Source organism: Aulonocara sp. 'chitande type north' Nkhata Bay, linkage group LG23, assembly GCF_057382095.1.
Source record: "Aulonocara sp. 'chitande type north' Nkhata Bay isolate Kocher_YH1m ecotype deep benthic linkage group LG23, A_spYH_male_GT1.1, whole genome shotgun sequence".
Classification (NCBI taxonomy): Eukaryota; Metazoa; Chordata; class Actinopteri; order Cichliformes; family Cichlidae; genus Aulonocara; species Aulonocara sp. 'chitande type north' Nkhata Bay.
In genome coordinates, this window is record NC_141365.1 from 3919096 (window position 1) to 3935273 (window position 16178).

Consider the following 16178-nt stretch of genomic DNA (forward strand, 5'->3'; position numbering starts at 1 on the left):
TATTTCCCAGGTGGTCCTGCCTACCTTCATCCTAGAAAGAAGGTCTTTGTTAGAAATGTATGCAGATTTCTTTGCACACCCCGACTTATTTGTAAGGTACGTACCATTTCAGCTGTTTATCATCATGCACACTCTGGCATGAGGGTAGGCCGTCATTCAGTACTTGTTTCTTTTACTCGCTAGTATCGCTGAGCAGCCAGAGCCCAGGGAGCGGATGGTGCAGGTGGTGAGGTGGTACCTGTCGGCTTTCCATGCCGGAAGGAAAGGCTCAGTGGCCAAGAAACCGTACAACCCAATCCTAGGAGAAGTCTTCTACTGCCACTGGGATCTTCCCAGCGAGACAGAGGAGCCTTCGCCACCTACGGTGAGGCCGTTTGTCACTGCGGTCAAGTAGATTTTTGATCCAGTAATAATTTCAATTATTACTTTTACAAGTTCCTGAATCGTCGATCTGCAGTTCTAACCAAGAATCACAATCCTGCTCTCAATGTGCTTCGTTCTCGCACGTTTCAGGAGACGGTATCAGAAGGCCCGGTTCCCTGGGCTTCATCCAACAGCGTGTCTTTTGTGGCAGAGCAGGTCTCTCACCACCCGCCCAGTAAGTGTAAACGCAGAATTGCTCATTACATGTAGATCCAGAAGGGTGTGGCGGAGGCTTTAGAAAAGTAAAAATGTTTGGGTTTTATTTTCTGCACGATCGCTGATGTGTTGCTGTTTTTGCACCACTAATTATTTCCTGCATTTTTCCCCTGTAGTTTCTGCGTTCTACGCCGAGTGCTTAAGTAGGAAGATCCAGTTCAACGCTCACATCTGGACTAAATCTAAGTTTCTGGGCATGTCCATAGGCGTCCACAACATCGGCCAAGGTACACTAAGCTCTGCCTTATATTCTCTGATGAGTGTGATTCAGTGAATCTTTGTGTTAAGTGACCTCTGGCCTCTCTCCAGGCTGCGTGTCATGTTTGGAGCACGATGAGCATTACATTCTCACCTTTCCTAACGGATATGGCAGGTAGGTGCCGTTAACGCGTCCCTGTGCTCGCCTGTGTCATCGCTCAGTCGGTCGTTACTTTGTTTCGCTGACCTACGCCTGTCTGTCCAGGTCGATCCTCACTGTGCCGTGGGTGGAGCTTGGTGGAGAGTGCAACATCTCCTGCTCCAAGTCGGGCTACAGCGCTAACATCGTGTTCCACACCAAACCCTTCTATGGTGGAAAGAAGCACAGAATCACTGCAGAGATCTTGTAAGAGCCATGTGGTTATATCACATTATTTAAGGATTGCTGAGAGTCTGCTCTTTAATACACAAGATGACATCTGGGTTTGGTTCCGTCCCTGCAGTTCACCAAACGACAAGAAGTCTTTCTGCTCCATTGAGGGAGAGTGGAACGGAGTCATGTATGCTAAATGGGCGACTGGAGTGAGTCCTTTGTTTTATTTACGTTACAAAATGTAGGAAATCACTACCTTAAATGAATTAATACGTGTGTGAACGTGTTTTCATATGTTTCTAGGAGAACACGGTGTTCATAGACACTAAGAAGATGGGCATCGTTAAGAAGAGAGTGAGGAAGCTGGAAGACCAGCTCGAGTACGAGTCTCGAAGGTGAGGAGAGGATCAGTGTCGGACCTCAGCCGTCTCACGGGATCCTTTAACTCTAAATGTTTGACTTTCAAACTTTTACCCCTTTTAGACTGTGGAAGGATGTGACTCTGAACCTGAAGATAAAAGACATCGATGCAGCGACAGAAGCCAAGCACCGGTTGGAGGAGAAACAGAGAGCTGAAGCCAGAGAGAGGAAGGAGAAGGAGCAGCAGTGGGAGACCAGGGTGAGGATTTCCTTAGCGTACCATGGGATCTGAGTATTATGGGCAATATAGCTTTAAAATTCTGTCAGGATATTTGCAGTGTGGCTCCAAAGTGTAGTGTTTTACACAAATGCATGTGAAAGGTTGCTGGTTTGATTCCAGCTTGAGACACAAATCACTTGTAGGCTGCATCAGAAAGAGCAACCAGACTAAAACGTGCAGAGCTACCCGCTGCAGGTACCAGGGAGCAGCTGAAAGTAGCTTCATTTCAAGGAAATGTACAACAATCATATTTATGACAATAAAAGGAAAATGCTGAGCAACATTTTATCTGTGAGTGCAGCTTTCAGGCAGCAGCAGCATTTATTAGTGCAAACAACACGAAGGACGCTTTCTATCCTTCTTTTCCAATGAGCTGCTGTCATCCATGACACACCACCCACTTAACGTGGAATCTATCGCCACAAAGCGTTATAGTGCAGCAGTAGTGACACAGCAATATATCCAGTGAGGTGGGGGTGGCTGTAGCTCAGGAGGTGGAGCAGGTCATCTACTTATCGGAAGGTTGGTGGTTTGATTTCATGCCAAACATCCTCAGGCAAGATGCTAACCCCAGGTTTCTCTCTGATGCAGCCATTGGAGTGCGAGTGTTAAGCATGGAATCAAGTGCTTGTATGACGGGTGCGACTGGGTGAATGAGGCATGTTGTATGTAGAGTAGAAAAGCATTATAGAAGAACCAGCTCATTGCACAAAACACACCCGGGTAATGTTTTCCGTGGAACGTTTAAGGAAAAGTAACAACAACCGGATATTAGGTCAAGCTTTTTGACCAGGCATCAGGAATTTCTATTCACCGTTTGATCCTCCTGACTTGTGGAGTGCAGCTAGTTAGCGGATGTGTTTGGGTCAGGCGTCACTATCTGCTAGTGTCCCCTGTTTTGTAGCCTGGTTATATTCAGCAGTCTGCTTTTTGTCTGCAGTGGTGAAACGAGGTTGTTACTAGTTTAGTGGAAACAGTTTTCTTGCATCATTTGCAAAATCCCGTGCATGAGCACCGTGCATGAGCACCGTGCATGAGCACCGTGCATGAATCCTGCACTTTCCCAGAACCAAATAGCCATCAGAGGCTAACACGAGTCTCTCTCTGAGCTTGTGTCGTCGTCATGGACACTAAGGAAAGTAAACACACGGTGTATTTGACATATCGCAGCCATAACTGTCGTGGCAATGGAAGCGAAGCCTTCTCCGTACCGCAAACTTTAAATTCCACACATCTCAGAGAGATCAGTGACAACATTGTAATTTTACTTTCAGAAATACTTCAGATATCGAGTATAATTCTCATTGCTCTGTGTTTCTGTAGCTATTCCACGAGGACGGCGAGTGCTGGGTCTACGACGAGCCGCTATTAAAGAGATTAGCCTCCCAGAGGCACTGAGAAGAGCGCGCCGCACTCGGATGCATCAAGAATGCACACACAACAGAGTCTTCATAAGAACTCTTTTGCAGAAACCACTTGTTATTCAAGCCTTGGAATGACTGATGATTGAATCTCTACACTGCTTTGCATTTGACTGTAAAACAATATGGAAATGAATGAAAAGCATCAAAGATGTAACATGAATATTAGTAAAGCTCCTCTCCTTATTTGGTCAGTCTCTCATCCACTGATACCCGCCACCTGCCAACATGAGACTCAGCAGCACAGAGTGGAGAGGTCACGTGCCTCCCGCTCGTCCACACCCTTCAGCAGCTCCACAGGATGAGCCAGAGCAACACTCCTTTCCTACATCTATAGTTTTTTGCTGGGGGGGTGGGGGTCTGTGGTCAATGGTGTTTGGCTCAAGTAATAGCACGAGAAATAAAACGGCGCTCTACATCTCAGGGAATCTGGTGACTGAGGAAAGAAAGCTGGTGCCCCCACCCAGAGTCTGACAGCCTTATAACGGTGGAACGGATGAATCTTAAAGGGGCGGGAGAGGAAAATCTCTGCTTGCCTGCAACTAGTTAGAACTGTTTATATATAGATATACATATGATGGATATATAAATATATATTCTTTTTTTATTTCTAATGCTCTTATTGTTTATTTTTCTTTGCGGCAATAGTGTAAAAACATATTTGAGGATCTGAATCTGAACCTTTACATCCTTAGGAGTCATTCCATTTAGCCTTTCAATGTTTCGTTCCCATTTCAGAGTTACCTTTGCCACCCATTTGGATCACTCTCGCTGTTCTGTGTCTCGAGTATTATCCAGAAACGAAGCCCTGCAGAAAGCCATAGCATCTAAACGCTGATTTCGGGAGTTGTGGCTGATTTCAAATATGCAATACTGATAGAAAAAACAAAGTTTGCCTGTGGGAGGACAAATTCTGTCCATTATGCCAAAAAAAAGGTTTAGAGAAAAGGCTGAAGGGACTTTTGTCTGGACAGAGACCAAAACAGTCTTCTGAGAAGGTTTTGAAGGCATTTATGAACAAATGATTGTTTACATACTTTTGTCTTTCTGGACAGCAGGTCCATGAAGAGGACGTAAAGCTCGAACTGAGTCTGTAAAGTCTGGTTTTGTTCTCGTTTTCCCTTCAGATCAGAGTGGGGCGCCTCGTTATTCGCTTGCACGTTGTCGGAGTGCGAAGAGCGAAAACGTGAGACGGCCTTTAAAAACACTGGTGCACTTTCATAGTGCTGCTACAGTCCAGACGTTGTTCTGCTGGTTGAATCTTCTGTTTTCCAAGTTTCAGAACCACATATTTATCCTGCTGTACACCCCCAGCTTTGTTGAACCATTGTTCTTTCTCTTATTTGCAGCTGCATCGGTTGGATCTGAATGCAATGGTAGTTGGATGAGATGAAGAAATAAAAATATATTTATCTTTGCCTGAAAATGCGGTAGCAAGCTCACAACAGCCCCCCTGTTGACCCCCTTCTTTTTTCTTTTTCTTTTTAATCTTTGTGATTTGATTATTGTATCTCCTAAATATTTGGCCATTGTGTTCAGTGAGACCCTTTAAGCCATATATTCATGTATCTGGTGAAGGGATCTGCAGAGACGAGCATATAGTTGGTGCTGTATGCAAAACCAGCGAAACGCTTGTTGAATTGAATTCATCAGAATCAGACAAAAATGCCTTTTGAAAATAATCAACATGAAGGATTCTAAGAAATTTCTTTGTATTTTTTCCCATGTTTTGTGTTTGTGGAGGCCTCGCCATTCATTTCAGTTCTGCTCAGTATTGCCTGATAGAGAGCAATCAAAACAAATGTATTTTTTATTTCCTTCTCATCATAACCATTGATTGTATCCAATTCTCCTGTTTATTGATGCAAAATATTAAATCTCCATGAGTTTACTCCTGTGAGCTTTTTGTCATGCTTCCCCTCAAATCACGCTGGTGCCGTGTTGGACCGCCTTTTCCTGTTTTGTGGGTAGATTCACCGAGGTGTGGGAAGCATTCCTCAAGGGACTTTGGTCCATATGGACATGATGGTATCACACAGTTGACGTGTGGCATTAACAAGGCATTTCCAGCTAAACACCTGCTGCTCACTGTGTGTTTTCTCTTTTTCAGTCGGACTCTAAACCCCAGAGATGTTTGGTTTACTTGAAGTGACACGAAGTCTGTTTATTCAGCCTCGTAGGTTATCAGGGGACTGCTTTTGAGCCTAGTGTACGTATCCTGTCACCTCCAGGATCAAATGTATAACTATTTATTAAACACCCAGCTATCAAAAATATCTGAGCTCTGTTGATTTTAGCAGTTTGATTAAACATTTTTTTTAAATTGCCCCTTTGGTGCACTTAGCGTGGTGGAAATGCTACACCCCGCTCCAGTCTATATTTGCGCACTCAGTTTGTTGACATCTTTTTATTCTCAGAAGAGCGCGGCCCTTCTTCCACCTCACTGCGCTCTTTATCGGCAGGGACTTCAAAAACACTTGTGCAAGTGTCGAGGGACTTTAAAAATAGAACCTGACACGAGGCGCGTCTGCGAGGTGGGACCTGCAGATTAAATAATAATGCAGGACACAGTGTGCCTGCAGGCTCCAGCAGGAGGAGGTTGTTCAAGAAAGTTACATCAATTTAAGAAGCAAACAGACTAATGTGAGGATTTTTTGGATCAGTCTGGGTACTTTGACTCCTACATTATGGAAAAATACGTTTTTCAATCCATAATAGTGAAAATTAACATTGGGATCTAAAATTTCACCTCAGTTAATGCAGATTTTTTACATATACCGGTCACCCTTGCTTTTCTATCTCAGCCTTTTAATAATAATTTTTTTAAAAGGCTTTTTGATTACACTGTGTAACACAGTTTTAGTACCTGTGTACTTGTTTGTGCCTCAAAGAGGAAGCATGTGATAGAGAGGAACTGTGGTTCTGTATGAAGAGGGTGATGCAGTATGAAGAAAAGAAAAGTCCTGTTTCTCTTCATTAAGTATCCTGGTAAACGGTGGGCTTGCAAGCCCAGAGAGTGTCTGGCTGATCCTGAACCACTGAAAAACTCTGCCATCTATGATGGTACACAAGATGATTTACATGTGGTTGCTAAAAAGAGACTAAACATATGGCACCAACAGCCTGTAGGGTGAGAAGATGAAACAGTAAGACAAATAATACAGAGGTGATTATGTCAAAAACACCAGGGAATAGGTAACTGTCTTGGTTACAGGTATGGTATGCAGAACCAACAGAATGTTAAATGCTAAACATTCAGAGAAGTTAGTCTCTCTCAATATTCATTATCAGATAGGAGTGAGATGGGTTCAAGGCAGGGGGTGATGCTGCTCTCAGCCCCTTCTTGTTTACGGTGGTGGTGGACAGGTTGACAGATGAGGCCAGGCAGGAGTCTCAAGGACTCTCATGTGTGAGTGGAGTGGGTGGAGGCGAGTATCAGGGGTGATTTGTGACAGAAAGGGAAGGTTTACAAGCTACTAGTGAGACCTGTGATGATGGAGACGGCAGCACAGGAGGTGGAGTGGAAGGTAGTGGAGTTAAAAATAGTGTTGAGGTTGAACAGTTGAACCTGAGCTGGTTTGGACCTGTGCAGACCTGTGCGGAGGAACCGTGGATACACGACAGATGTTGAATGTGGAGCTAGCTCCATCCATTCCCTGTGAAGGTGGAAATGCAGATGCAGGTGGTTGGTGTGACAGAAGAGGAGAGAAGTCCTAAAGGGAGCAGCTGAACAATTACAAATGAATCAAAGCAGAGTTTTTTCAGGGCACAAGTATTCAGTTAAAATACAAAAACATGTCGCACACGTTGCGCGTTCACAGACCGACTCGTCCAGCAGGGGCGCTGCTCAGCCAGCCATGTTTTTCCCATCAGGCTGTGCGGTAGCTTCTATAAAAGCGCCTCGCGCCCGCTTCTCTGCCTCATTCCTCGGACGACTTACTGGTGAGTTGGTTGGAGTTTTTCAGCTTTAGTGTTTGTCTCGTGGTTTTTGACTTTATTGTACGCCCGCAGTAATAACTGTTAACCTATCATGTAGGTAACGTTGTACTCGGTGGCATTTTTAAGTGGAACCTCTTTAGAGCTAATAAGCGTTAGCCTAGCAGGCCTCATCCACGTGCAACAGATCGCGTGTTGGCCTGCGGATCGTTAGCTCCTGTTTTAAAAGCAGCCTCGGTGCATTTTAGTCCCGCTTACATATGATGACATAATGTTGCTAGGGACATCTGAGTCGATGTGAAGTAAAGGCAACATTCCTGACAAGACGGGGCAAAGGCTGTGAGAAACTGTGGGCCGGTTAGCTTAGCTGCACGGCTCCTGCTGCTGGCCATGCAGCGTATTTAGTGGGTGTATATAACTTTGTGTTAAGTTATGAGGATTTTAATTAAAAATGTTAACCTTCCTGTCGTGTTTGGGTTAAATCTGACAGATTAACAACTTAAAACACTCAAAAATACAGACGGCTCTTCAAAGATGAAGGATCACGATGCTCATCCTGACTTCTCGACATCAGCAGATGCTTGATGGTAAGGAATTCTGCTTTAAACCCTGAATTTTTAGTTATTTTTTTATTTTGTTTCCCTAAATGGACGTCGGTGATGATTTAAAGTGTAAGAGTAGTGGACAGAAGTGATTTCTGAGCATTTTCTACACTGAGACTTCCATATATAGTTTTTCCTTTGAGTTTCTTGCTTTTCCCATTCATTGTAATAGTCCTAACAAGAGTGTTTCTACAGGTGCTGTGAAAGCCCAGAGATGTGACTGGTCTGTAGGGGACTGAGGAGGTGAGGATGAGTGTTTGCAGAGGAAACTTGTGCTTCTCTAAGGTGTTCGCTGTGGAGAGACTACACTTGCTCTTAAATCAAACTATAATGATAAAATTCCTAAAGCTGAAATTGAAGGTGCCTTTTTAATTGCTTGGGTGCGGGGCCATATTTACAAATATTTCAAACCTAAGTATTAATAACCCCAGTGTGCCTTTGCATGGATAAACTAATATTTGCATGTAAAACTAATGGGGATATTACTGCTTTCATTTGACTGGCAAAGTGTGATTTGTACACAATGTACAACAAATGAACAGGAAATCTATTTTAAATGAAAATGTTAAATATTTGGCCACAACACTGACTTGTAACGCTGTTCCTGGAGTCCTGATCCACACGTGTAGTTTTCTCTCTAACACCTCAGGGAAGCATCAGTCTTTGCCATAAATTTGTGCTCCTGTGATGACACTTATTTGCTACTCTTGAGAAGATGTGATGATACTCCAACCACCAAGTTGTATTATCTGAGGCACTACTTACTCCCAACCTGTGAGCTTAAAAGTTTATATCATTTTAATCACTTTATTTTTACCCACAGGTGTCCTCAGGTCCGAGTCCTATCGCTAACAGGTAATGGATGTAAATTCTTGATCATGTGTTACCATAAGAAACTGTTAATGATGACTTTTGTTTTTAAAACGATGGGAATCTCTCTGAAAAAGAGTGAAAGAGGACTTTTTTCTGATGCAGTTAAAACTATATTACATACATGCATGTTAAAATTTGGACTCTTCAACGATGCGTCTCTCGTGCTTTGCAGACGGTCCTGATGTTGGATCCAGATGTGCATTCTTGGATCAGCTGCAGGTAGGTTTTTTCTTTGAGGAGCCGGCCTGTAAAAATAACTGTTTCGATGCAATGATGAGTGCATAGTTCAGCAGATTAAACTGTGAAGAATTACTGTTGTCTTTCGCTCCTAGCTGATGTGTCGGCCTCTGCAACCTTTGAGGGTCACTGGGTTTGAGTTCTTTCTAAACTTATATATTTAATTTTTTTTTTTTTTTTCAGGAGTCCCACAAAAGGCAAAGTGGAGGTGAGTTGAAATCCTGCTCTACGTTTCTTTTAATGAAGCTCGATGCAGTGATGAGTGCATAGTTCAACAGATTAAACTATGAAGAATAACTATCGTCTTTCGCTCCTAGCTGAGCATCAACTTATGTAGTCCCACAATCACTGATGTGTTTAAAACAAAGTGATAATCTAGTTCTTTCTCTTCAGATGTGAACACCTTGCTGTCTGACTCGTTGCTGCTCTGCTGGTAAGCATTAAATCTCAAACACTGCAGCGGGGATGTCACAGTACCACAAACCTGATGCTCTGCACCAATAGAACTACACATGTCAATACAGTTGATGGACAAAATGACCATTCACACACTGACATGGTGGCAGATAATTTATCTCAAATAACACTTTTAACAAGGCACAGACTAAATTGCATAGTGTGGTAATTACACATTTATAGACTTGTTATACAAAAGGATAAGCATGACTAGAATTACCACAGCAAACCATTTAACCTATGAAATAACAGCCGTCTCAATGGTAACATCATCAGGATGATGCCTTGAATTAAAACTTGCTCAGCTTTAAGTCTTTGAAGTTTAAGTGCTTTGTTAACTTGTGGTGCTTGGACTGTATGAAACTGCATCATTCTTTGATCGCTTACTCCACCTAAAAAGTGTAAAGTACATCATTCATAGCAAAATATGAACTCTGCCATATGAGTTTAAGCGGAGCTATTATGGCGGCTGCATAAATGGTCCTTTTCCACAGGTAGTGTTTCCTGTGCTGTTGGATTTCCTCTAATATGTAAGAATGTATCTAGAAATATGGCAGCTTAGTACATACACTGCCTGCAGTACCAAAGAAAAGCACGTGATCTCCGATTTATTTATTTTTTTTTTTGGTATCAAATGTTAGCGTTAGGTATCATTTCTGGTGACATCCCTGCACAGCAGCTAACAGCTTTCAGATGTGATGAGTTTGAATCAGGTCGCTGATCCAGTTGAGGATAATTTGTAACTGACTCTGATCTGGATTTTTAATGTTGGGGGAAAAAAAGTGAGCATGGTTCTGTAAATTTACCCGAAACTTAATTTGTTTTTACAGAACGAGCGGGCTCGCGACTCATCACCATTCAGAAGATGATTAAACACTCATGGTGAGTATGAAATCGTGTCATTTTTAGCTCCTCAGACCCAGAATGGGCCCTGTGCTGTTGAGGTTTATAGAGCTGGGTCTGAAGGAGCCACTTGCATATTTTCTGGGATCACTTTCTTGCAGTAAAGATCATTTGATCCTTGTAGTCTGGCCTGTGTGATGACAAAGTACAGACTGACTTTAAACCATGGAGTCTGTTTATTAGCTCTAGCTGACCAGGTCAGCGTTGACTCCTTCATCTTTGCAGTTGATGTGCATGTTTGACTGATGCTCTCATATCTTCAGGTTGTTCTGTGTGAGGGATGGAGACCCAGTGTGGACCACACCAGAGTGACTGAGGTGAGAAAACTGACTTAAAAGTGCACGATGGTCATAAGGGGTTCAGTGATGTTACAACAAATGTCTGACCTGAACACTCATGTGGACAGTCTGTCACTGAGCAACCCAGTGAATAAAATATGAATCAGCCAGTCGCTGACTTGTAATAAGGTTTTTCATTCTTCTTTTTCAGATGGGGGGAAAGTTCAAGTTCTTTACCTGGTGAGTGTTTTTGTCCAGTCCTGAATCACAATTATTTAAGGTGGCCACAAGACTAGTGATGATCTGATTTTGCCAGATGACTTAAGCTGATTATAACCCTTACCGTTCCATTTTTTTCTGAGGTCATGTGGTCATTAACTGCTAGTTAACTCTTCTGTTAGTAGTCTGTACTTGTATTTTAATGATTTCTTCTCTACACAGGTGTGAAGCCTCAGACACTGAAGCACAATCAAGCACAAGTCTGTCACTTCATAATAAATCTAAATGGTGCTGTTTCCTCAAAAGCTGGAAAGTGATGTTGACAGATTTTCACCTGCAGGAATCGGTGTTCAGACCCTGCTCGTGCTATTATGTCTGGATTGTGACCTGACCCTGTTGACTTCAATTTGTAACAATAAAATATTTGTTATTGACTCATTTGTGTGCATCTGTTTTTCTCCTCCCTTTCTCGATGGGTGACGTGTATGAGCGCCAAATGAACTGATCTTATATTACTAAACCAGTTGTGCAAACAGTGGAGTAGTAAAGTCTAATGACACAACTATGAAAAGTAAATAAGATTGAGAACAAGTGTACGACTTTTCGACGGAAGTGACGTTATGTAATGGAAAGGAGTTCGATTTGGTCACTTGCTGACCTCCCAAAGGCGGGAATATCTAGCTGGCGTTGCTGACCGTGGGTTGTTTGTGGACACGCAAGCCTCTTACCTCGGTAGCGTGACATTTGCCGTATGGCGTTGCAGTACAGGCTTCGCTCCCATTTAAAATGGCTCCAATCAAATTTGACGTGAGCAGTAGGGAATGGGGTAGTAACCGCCCCTCCACCCGCCCGCGGCAAGCCGCACAACAAGCGCCCCTCTTTGGCTTCAGCAGGGAGACGTTGTCGGGGGCGGGGAGGGGTATCCCAGTCAAAGCAGGCCGCCGGTGGACCACCGCGTTCAGATAAATGGGAGAGCAGAAACTGGGCTTCGTGTTCAGTGTCGTTTGGACCGCTTCACGTCAGCCTGTTCGCGATGTCTGCGCGGTGCTTTCTCCTGCTGCTCTGGGCTGTCTCGGCACAGGCCGACTTCTTCCATTTCGATAGCATTAGCAACGTCTCTACTTACTATTTTAATTATATTTATTGCAATATCTGGGAGGGGGAGTGTCAGCCCAATCAGGATGATGCCACCCAGCAAGGTAAGAGATGGTAAAAGAAATTAAAACCATTTTATAACGAAAGCGCTCATTTCGCAAGCTACATCGTGCCTCGTGCGCATTTTGCAATATTTTTATTTTTACGATTCGTTATTACACTGTTATAAACACGGACTTCTCTCGCCCTGCACTTGTGATGCGAGCAGTTCCTACCAGGGATATCTGGGCAGGGTTTCCTCAGGACTACATGAGCCTGCTGCATCAGTGGTACTGTAGCCTGGGTCAGTGCTGCGAGTCCGGAGACTGCAGGATAACCAACAACATCACAGGTATCGCACTGCTGCTCTGTGGCTGCCCGCTTTGCCCCAAGCGTGTGTTGGTCGTTTCCCCTCATTATTCTTTGTAATCGTCTGTTTGTGAATTCACCCAACACTGCACACAGTTACTCATCATCTGATAAGGGCTTTAGCTTCAGTGCCTGATGCAGCCCTTTAACAACTTTACGTTTTATTGGCTATATCACATATTTTAAAAGTAGACATTTTAACACAGAGCACTTTATTCATATTTGCCGGTGCCTTTAAAATCAAAAATCTATGGTCTCATGTGCAGGTCTAGCAAGAGACCTTCAGACGAAGCTCCACGGGCAACATCTGGCTCAGTCCGTGGTTCTGAAAGCCATCCAGGGTTTCATCAACAACCCCGAGTCCAACAAGCCCCTGACGCTCTCCTTCCACGGCTGGTCCGGCACAGGCAAGAACTTTGTGGCCCGGATCATTGCTGATAACTTGTACCGGGACGGGGTGAAGAGCGAGTGTGTCCGTTTGTTCATCGCCCCGTTCCACTTCCCGCACGCCAGGCTGGTGGACACGTACAAGGTGAGCCCATTTGGCACAGCGATGGCCGTCCTGTGCCAGGAACATGTACCTGTGTTCTCTGGACGCTGCTTTGCTTACATAGATATTTATTCTGTGTTGTAATTCATCATAAGAGTGATAGCAGTCATGGTTTGGACAGATGCTTTAAGTCAACACTGATGCTGCGACACAAATACTCAGAGAAATGGATGTTTGGAACCTGGCGTTTGTCCAACCGGGTCAGAGGTGCCAGCTCAGTCTCATTTGAGCGCATTTTTTCACAGTCACTGCAGCTGATTTCAAAATTGTGTTTACATAGCATTAATACATGGTGCATAGTACAGAGCTATCCAAATATAAATAGGTATATGCAGTTCACGGGATAACCTCTACCCTCATGCCCTCAAGTCTGCAAAGTGTGCAAATGTGGACTTTAACGTGTCTACGTGTTGTAGTACAGCCTCCCACTGAACCTCTGTGGCATATAACAGGGCTAATTCTTTTAAATAACTTTTACCAACAATGGCACATTTATATATTCGTTTAAAAAGATTAAAACATTCTAGATAAATGTCAGCTGTTGGTTTAAGTTATCTCAGTTTGTAATATTTTATGCCCAGTTTAGTATCTTTATATATCAAGCTTGAAAGGAAATAATAATCAGCTTTTGTCAGATCTGAAATGTTATAAAATGATAATAATGTTTGACTTATGTTTTTTGTTTGTTTGTTTTTTGCCTGAAATCCAGGGTCAGCTGAGAGAAGCAATTCGAGACATGGTGCTGCGCTGCCCTCAGACTCTGTTCATCTTCGATGAGGCTGAAAAGCTTCATCCGGGCCTCATCGACGCAATCAAGCCCTTCATGGATCACTATGACAACGTAGATGGGGTCAGCTACCGCAGGGCCATCTTCCTCTTCCTCAGGTTAGCTGACTGTTTCAGGCACAGTTTGATGAAGCTGTAAAGCTCTCTGTGCACTTCCTGTCCAGATAACCTGGCAGCTCATCAGTGGTGAAGGATGGAGCTCCTTCTGTCGCCTTCTGTATGGATTTTTCATGTTTTCAATTCCTCAAGTCAGATTTGTCCTGACTAACAGTCTGTTCAGTCAAAAATAGAAAAAGCCGTTTTTCACTCAACAGTTATGGTTCAGAGATGTGAGTGAATTACTGGCCATCTTTGAACTGTGATCATTTATCTAAGAGCAACTTGTATTAAAGAAACTTTGCTGCCAAACCAGAAAGAATCGAGTCTCCCTGAGAAGCTCAGCAGCTGTAGACATATAATGTTGTGTTTTTGCTGTTGTCACTGCAGTAACATTGGTGGTGCAACAATCAACGACGTGGCGCTGGACTTCTGGCACTCTGGCCAGAATCGAGAGGACATCGGTATGGAAGACCTGGAGCATCGGCTGCGAGCTGAGACTATGGAGTCTCAAGGTGAGCAGTAAAGTTTTTGTAAAGGTTGCCTGGTGGGTTTTCTTAAGCTTTGAGCCTTTTTTTAAGCCATTAAGTTACTCGGGTGTTCTGGTTGCTCAGTGGCTTGAAATTATTTGCTGAAAGCCGCTAAAGTAATATAAAAACAGCTTAGACCAGCATAGTGTTACCCATGGGTTAGTGAGGTCCTATTGTGAAGCCTCATCTTTGAATCTGGTACTCATGAGTGAGGGGTGGATTTTGTACACTTACTGGTTAACAACTTCATTACTCACGTGGTTAATCACATGTTAAAACATACCATGTTTATGTTTCTGGTTACAAAATTAGCAGGAAAGTGATGACCGAGGTCACAGACCACCTCAGGAATTGCCCCCCTGCTGACCAAAGAATCAGTACACTGGCTTTATTTTTCATACCTGGAAGAAAACTGCATGAATGCCATCTTTTATATACAGCGTATGATAAAAAAGAACCAAAACACATTGTTAAAACGTTAAATATGTTTCTATTTCCTGTTTTGTTTTAATATCCCAGGTGGCTTTGCTCAGAGTGAGCTGATGTCTGGTCACCTGATTGACTTCTTTGTGCCCTTTCTGCCCCTGGAGTACCGTCACATTAAGCTCTGTGCACGGGACGCATACGCAGCACGAGGTCTGGAAACAGATGAAGCCACGCTGGATGAGGTGGCCAAGGCAATGCTGTATGTTCCCAAAGAGGAGAGACTGTTCTCAGCCCAAGGATGCAAGTCCATACCTCAGAGGATCAACTTCTTTCTTCCCTAGAGCGAGGAGGAAACAGAGAGACGGACCTGGAGGTGTAAGATTGCTTTACCAGCCCATCTGCATACAGAGCCACAGAGATGTGTCTTCTTTGCTCTGCACTGCATACTTCCCCCTCCCCCCACAGATGCAACATGTGTCTGTCCAGGTCCCGTCACAGAAGGCCAGACATCAGGGCAGATCCAGGGTTAGAGGGCAGAGCAGCGTGACCCAGCCTGCAGAGATGGGCAGCGTCACAGGAAGTGTGGCTGCTCTTCTTCACCTGCCTGGTTTGAATCCTGTCAAGACGAAGGGGTGAAGAAGATGGTGTCTGTGCAGAGTGTGGCGCAGAGGGAGACTTTTTTTTCCTTTTCACTATTTATATCTAATCCCCTCGGCCAAAGTCTGACTCGCACTGTTGTTTGTGTTCATATGAGTTTGTAATTCATGTGTTACTAGTGGCATGTCAAACATTGTGCTTATATCAGCACAGATTATTTATTAATATCATTTGTGCCATATTTGAACATTTTACTGGACCAGATTAGTTTCGTGGAGTACTCTAAATGTGCACTTATTTTATTTTGTTAGATTTTTTTTATTCTTTTTAAAATGAACGTGCAAGGACCAGTGGTGATGGAAGTGTTACTTGAAGCTCTTACTGTGAAGGACTTTGTCTCTAAAGCATTGGACCTCTGGAAACTCACCCTTTTACATACTTGTGTTTTATAAAAACATTTTATAGGTTTTACTGTACTGTTACTTAATATACAGTTGTTACTTAGTGGTGTGCTTTACTCTTTTGTTGGTATAATTCATCTATCATCAACACAGTCTGCTTCAAAGCTGAGGGTCACATCACAATAAGAACACAGAGAGAACCTGTCAGACACGGTTTAAAGAAATAAAAACCTGGTAAACAACAATCGTCATCGATTTCAGTGATTTGACTCCACATTAATGTTCGAATTTGAATATGGCAGGCAGGGCAGCACCTGGGACCCAGTCGAGAAAACTACCTTAGAGGGCCCTCCTCTATGTTACACTGGGTACTTATATTGACAGGATTACAGTAAAGTGGACTAGAGGAAAGCCTGTATTTTTATGCTTTATACATTTTTATTACATTTTCAGTTGTGCAAATATTGACACAGTAATTTTACACTCTACAATGTTTTGATAGATGCTGGGAACT

At 43.4% G+C, this 16178-nt stretch overlaps 2 protein-coding genes and 5 non-coding genes across 11 annotated transcripts in view; all 7 read left to right on the forward strand.

Annotated features, from left to right (window-relative positions):
- Positions 1–5162, forward strand: part of osbpl9 (oxysterol binding protein-like 9) — a 36441-nt gene extending 31279 nt beyond the window's left edge. For all 5 annotated transcript variants that reach the window (XM_086281861.1, XM_086281860.1, XM_086281862.1 and 2 more), the window contains 10 exons: positions 11–96; positions 184–364; positions 514–598; positions 756–866; positions 949–1012; positions 1103–1243; positions 1341–1419; positions 1514–1605; positions 1694–1829; positions 3174–5162. In XM_086281861.1, coding sequence (XP_086137987.1) covers positions 11–96; positions 184–364; positions 514–598; positions 756–866; positions 949–1012; positions 1103–1243; positions 1341–1419; positions 1514–1605; positions 1694–1829; positions 3174–3248 — 1050 coding nt within the window. In that variant the 3' untranslated portion in view covers positions 3249–5162. The remainder of the gene's footprint in view (positions 1–10; positions 97–183; positions 365–513; positions 599–755; positions 867–948; positions 1013–1102; positions 1244–1340; positions 1420–1513; positions 1606–1693; positions 1830–3173) is intronic.
- A 2696-nt stretch (positions 5163–7858) lies between these two features.
- On the forward strand, positions 7859–7928 carry LOC147300927 (small nucleolar RNA SNORD75). The gene has a single exon (XR_015127459.1). It is a non-coding gene; the product is annotated as a small nucleolar RNA SNORD75 (small nucleolar RNA).
- Positions 7929–8703: 775 nt separating this feature from the next.
- LOC147300928 (small nucleolar RNA SNORD79) lies at positions 8704–8786 on the forward strand. Its single transcript, XR_015127380.1, has one exon. It is a non-coding gene; the product is annotated as a small nucleolar RNA SNORD79 (small nucleolar RNA).
- Positions 8787–8944: 158 nt separating this feature from the next.
- Positions 8945–9026, forward strand: LOC147300929 (small nucleolar RNA snR60/Z15/Z230/Z193/J17). The gene has a single exon (XR_015127457.1). It is a non-coding gene; the product is annotated as a small nucleolar RNA snR60/Z15/Z230/Z193/J17 (small nucleolar RNA).
- A 139-nt stretch (positions 9027–9165) lies between these two features.
- On the forward strand, positions 9166–9248 carry LOC147300930 (small nucleolar RNA snR60/Z15/Z230/Z193/J17). The gene has a single exon (XR_015127456.1). It is a non-coding gene; the product is annotated as a small nucleolar RNA snR60/Z15/Z230/Z193/J17 (small nucleolar RNA).
- A 1598-nt stretch (positions 9249–10846) lies between these two features.
- LOC147300931 (small nucleolar RNA SNORD47) lies at positions 10847–10921 on the forward strand. Its single transcript, XR_015127454.1, has one exon. It is a non-coding gene; the product is annotated as a small nucleolar RNA SNORD47 (small nucleolar RNA).
- A 477-nt stretch (positions 10922–11398) lies between these two features.
- tor3a (torsin family 3, member A) lies at positions 11399–15909 on the forward strand. The gene is made up of 6 exons (XM_086282003.1): positions 11399–11974; positions 12139–12261; positions 12545–12810; positions 13538–13713; positions 14101–14225; positions 14760–15909. Exons 1-6 carry the CDS (start codon positions 11809–11811, stop codon positions 15005–15007), a joined length of 1104 nt encoding a protein of 367 aa, XP_086138129.1. The 5' UTR covers positions 11399–11808; the 3' UTR covers positions 15008–15909.
- Positions 15910–16178: the final 269 nt, after the last annotated feature.

What these genes read in the sequence shown, in the direction of transcription:
- tor3a (XM_086282003.1), top strand. Translation starts at nt 11,809, where the DNA reads ATGTCTGCGCGGTGCTTTCTCCTGCTGCTCTGGGCTGTCTCGGCACAG. An exon ending in GATAACCAACAACATCACAG is followed by an intron (nt 12,262 to 12,544) that starts GTATCGCACTGC and finishes TCTCATGTGCAG; the next exon opens with GTCTAGCAAGAGACCTTCAG. An exon ending in GGCTGGTGGACACGTACAAG is followed by an intron (nt 12,811 to 13,537) that starts GTGAGCCCATTT and finishes CCTGAAATCCAG; the next exon opens with GGTCAGCTGAGAGAAGCAAT.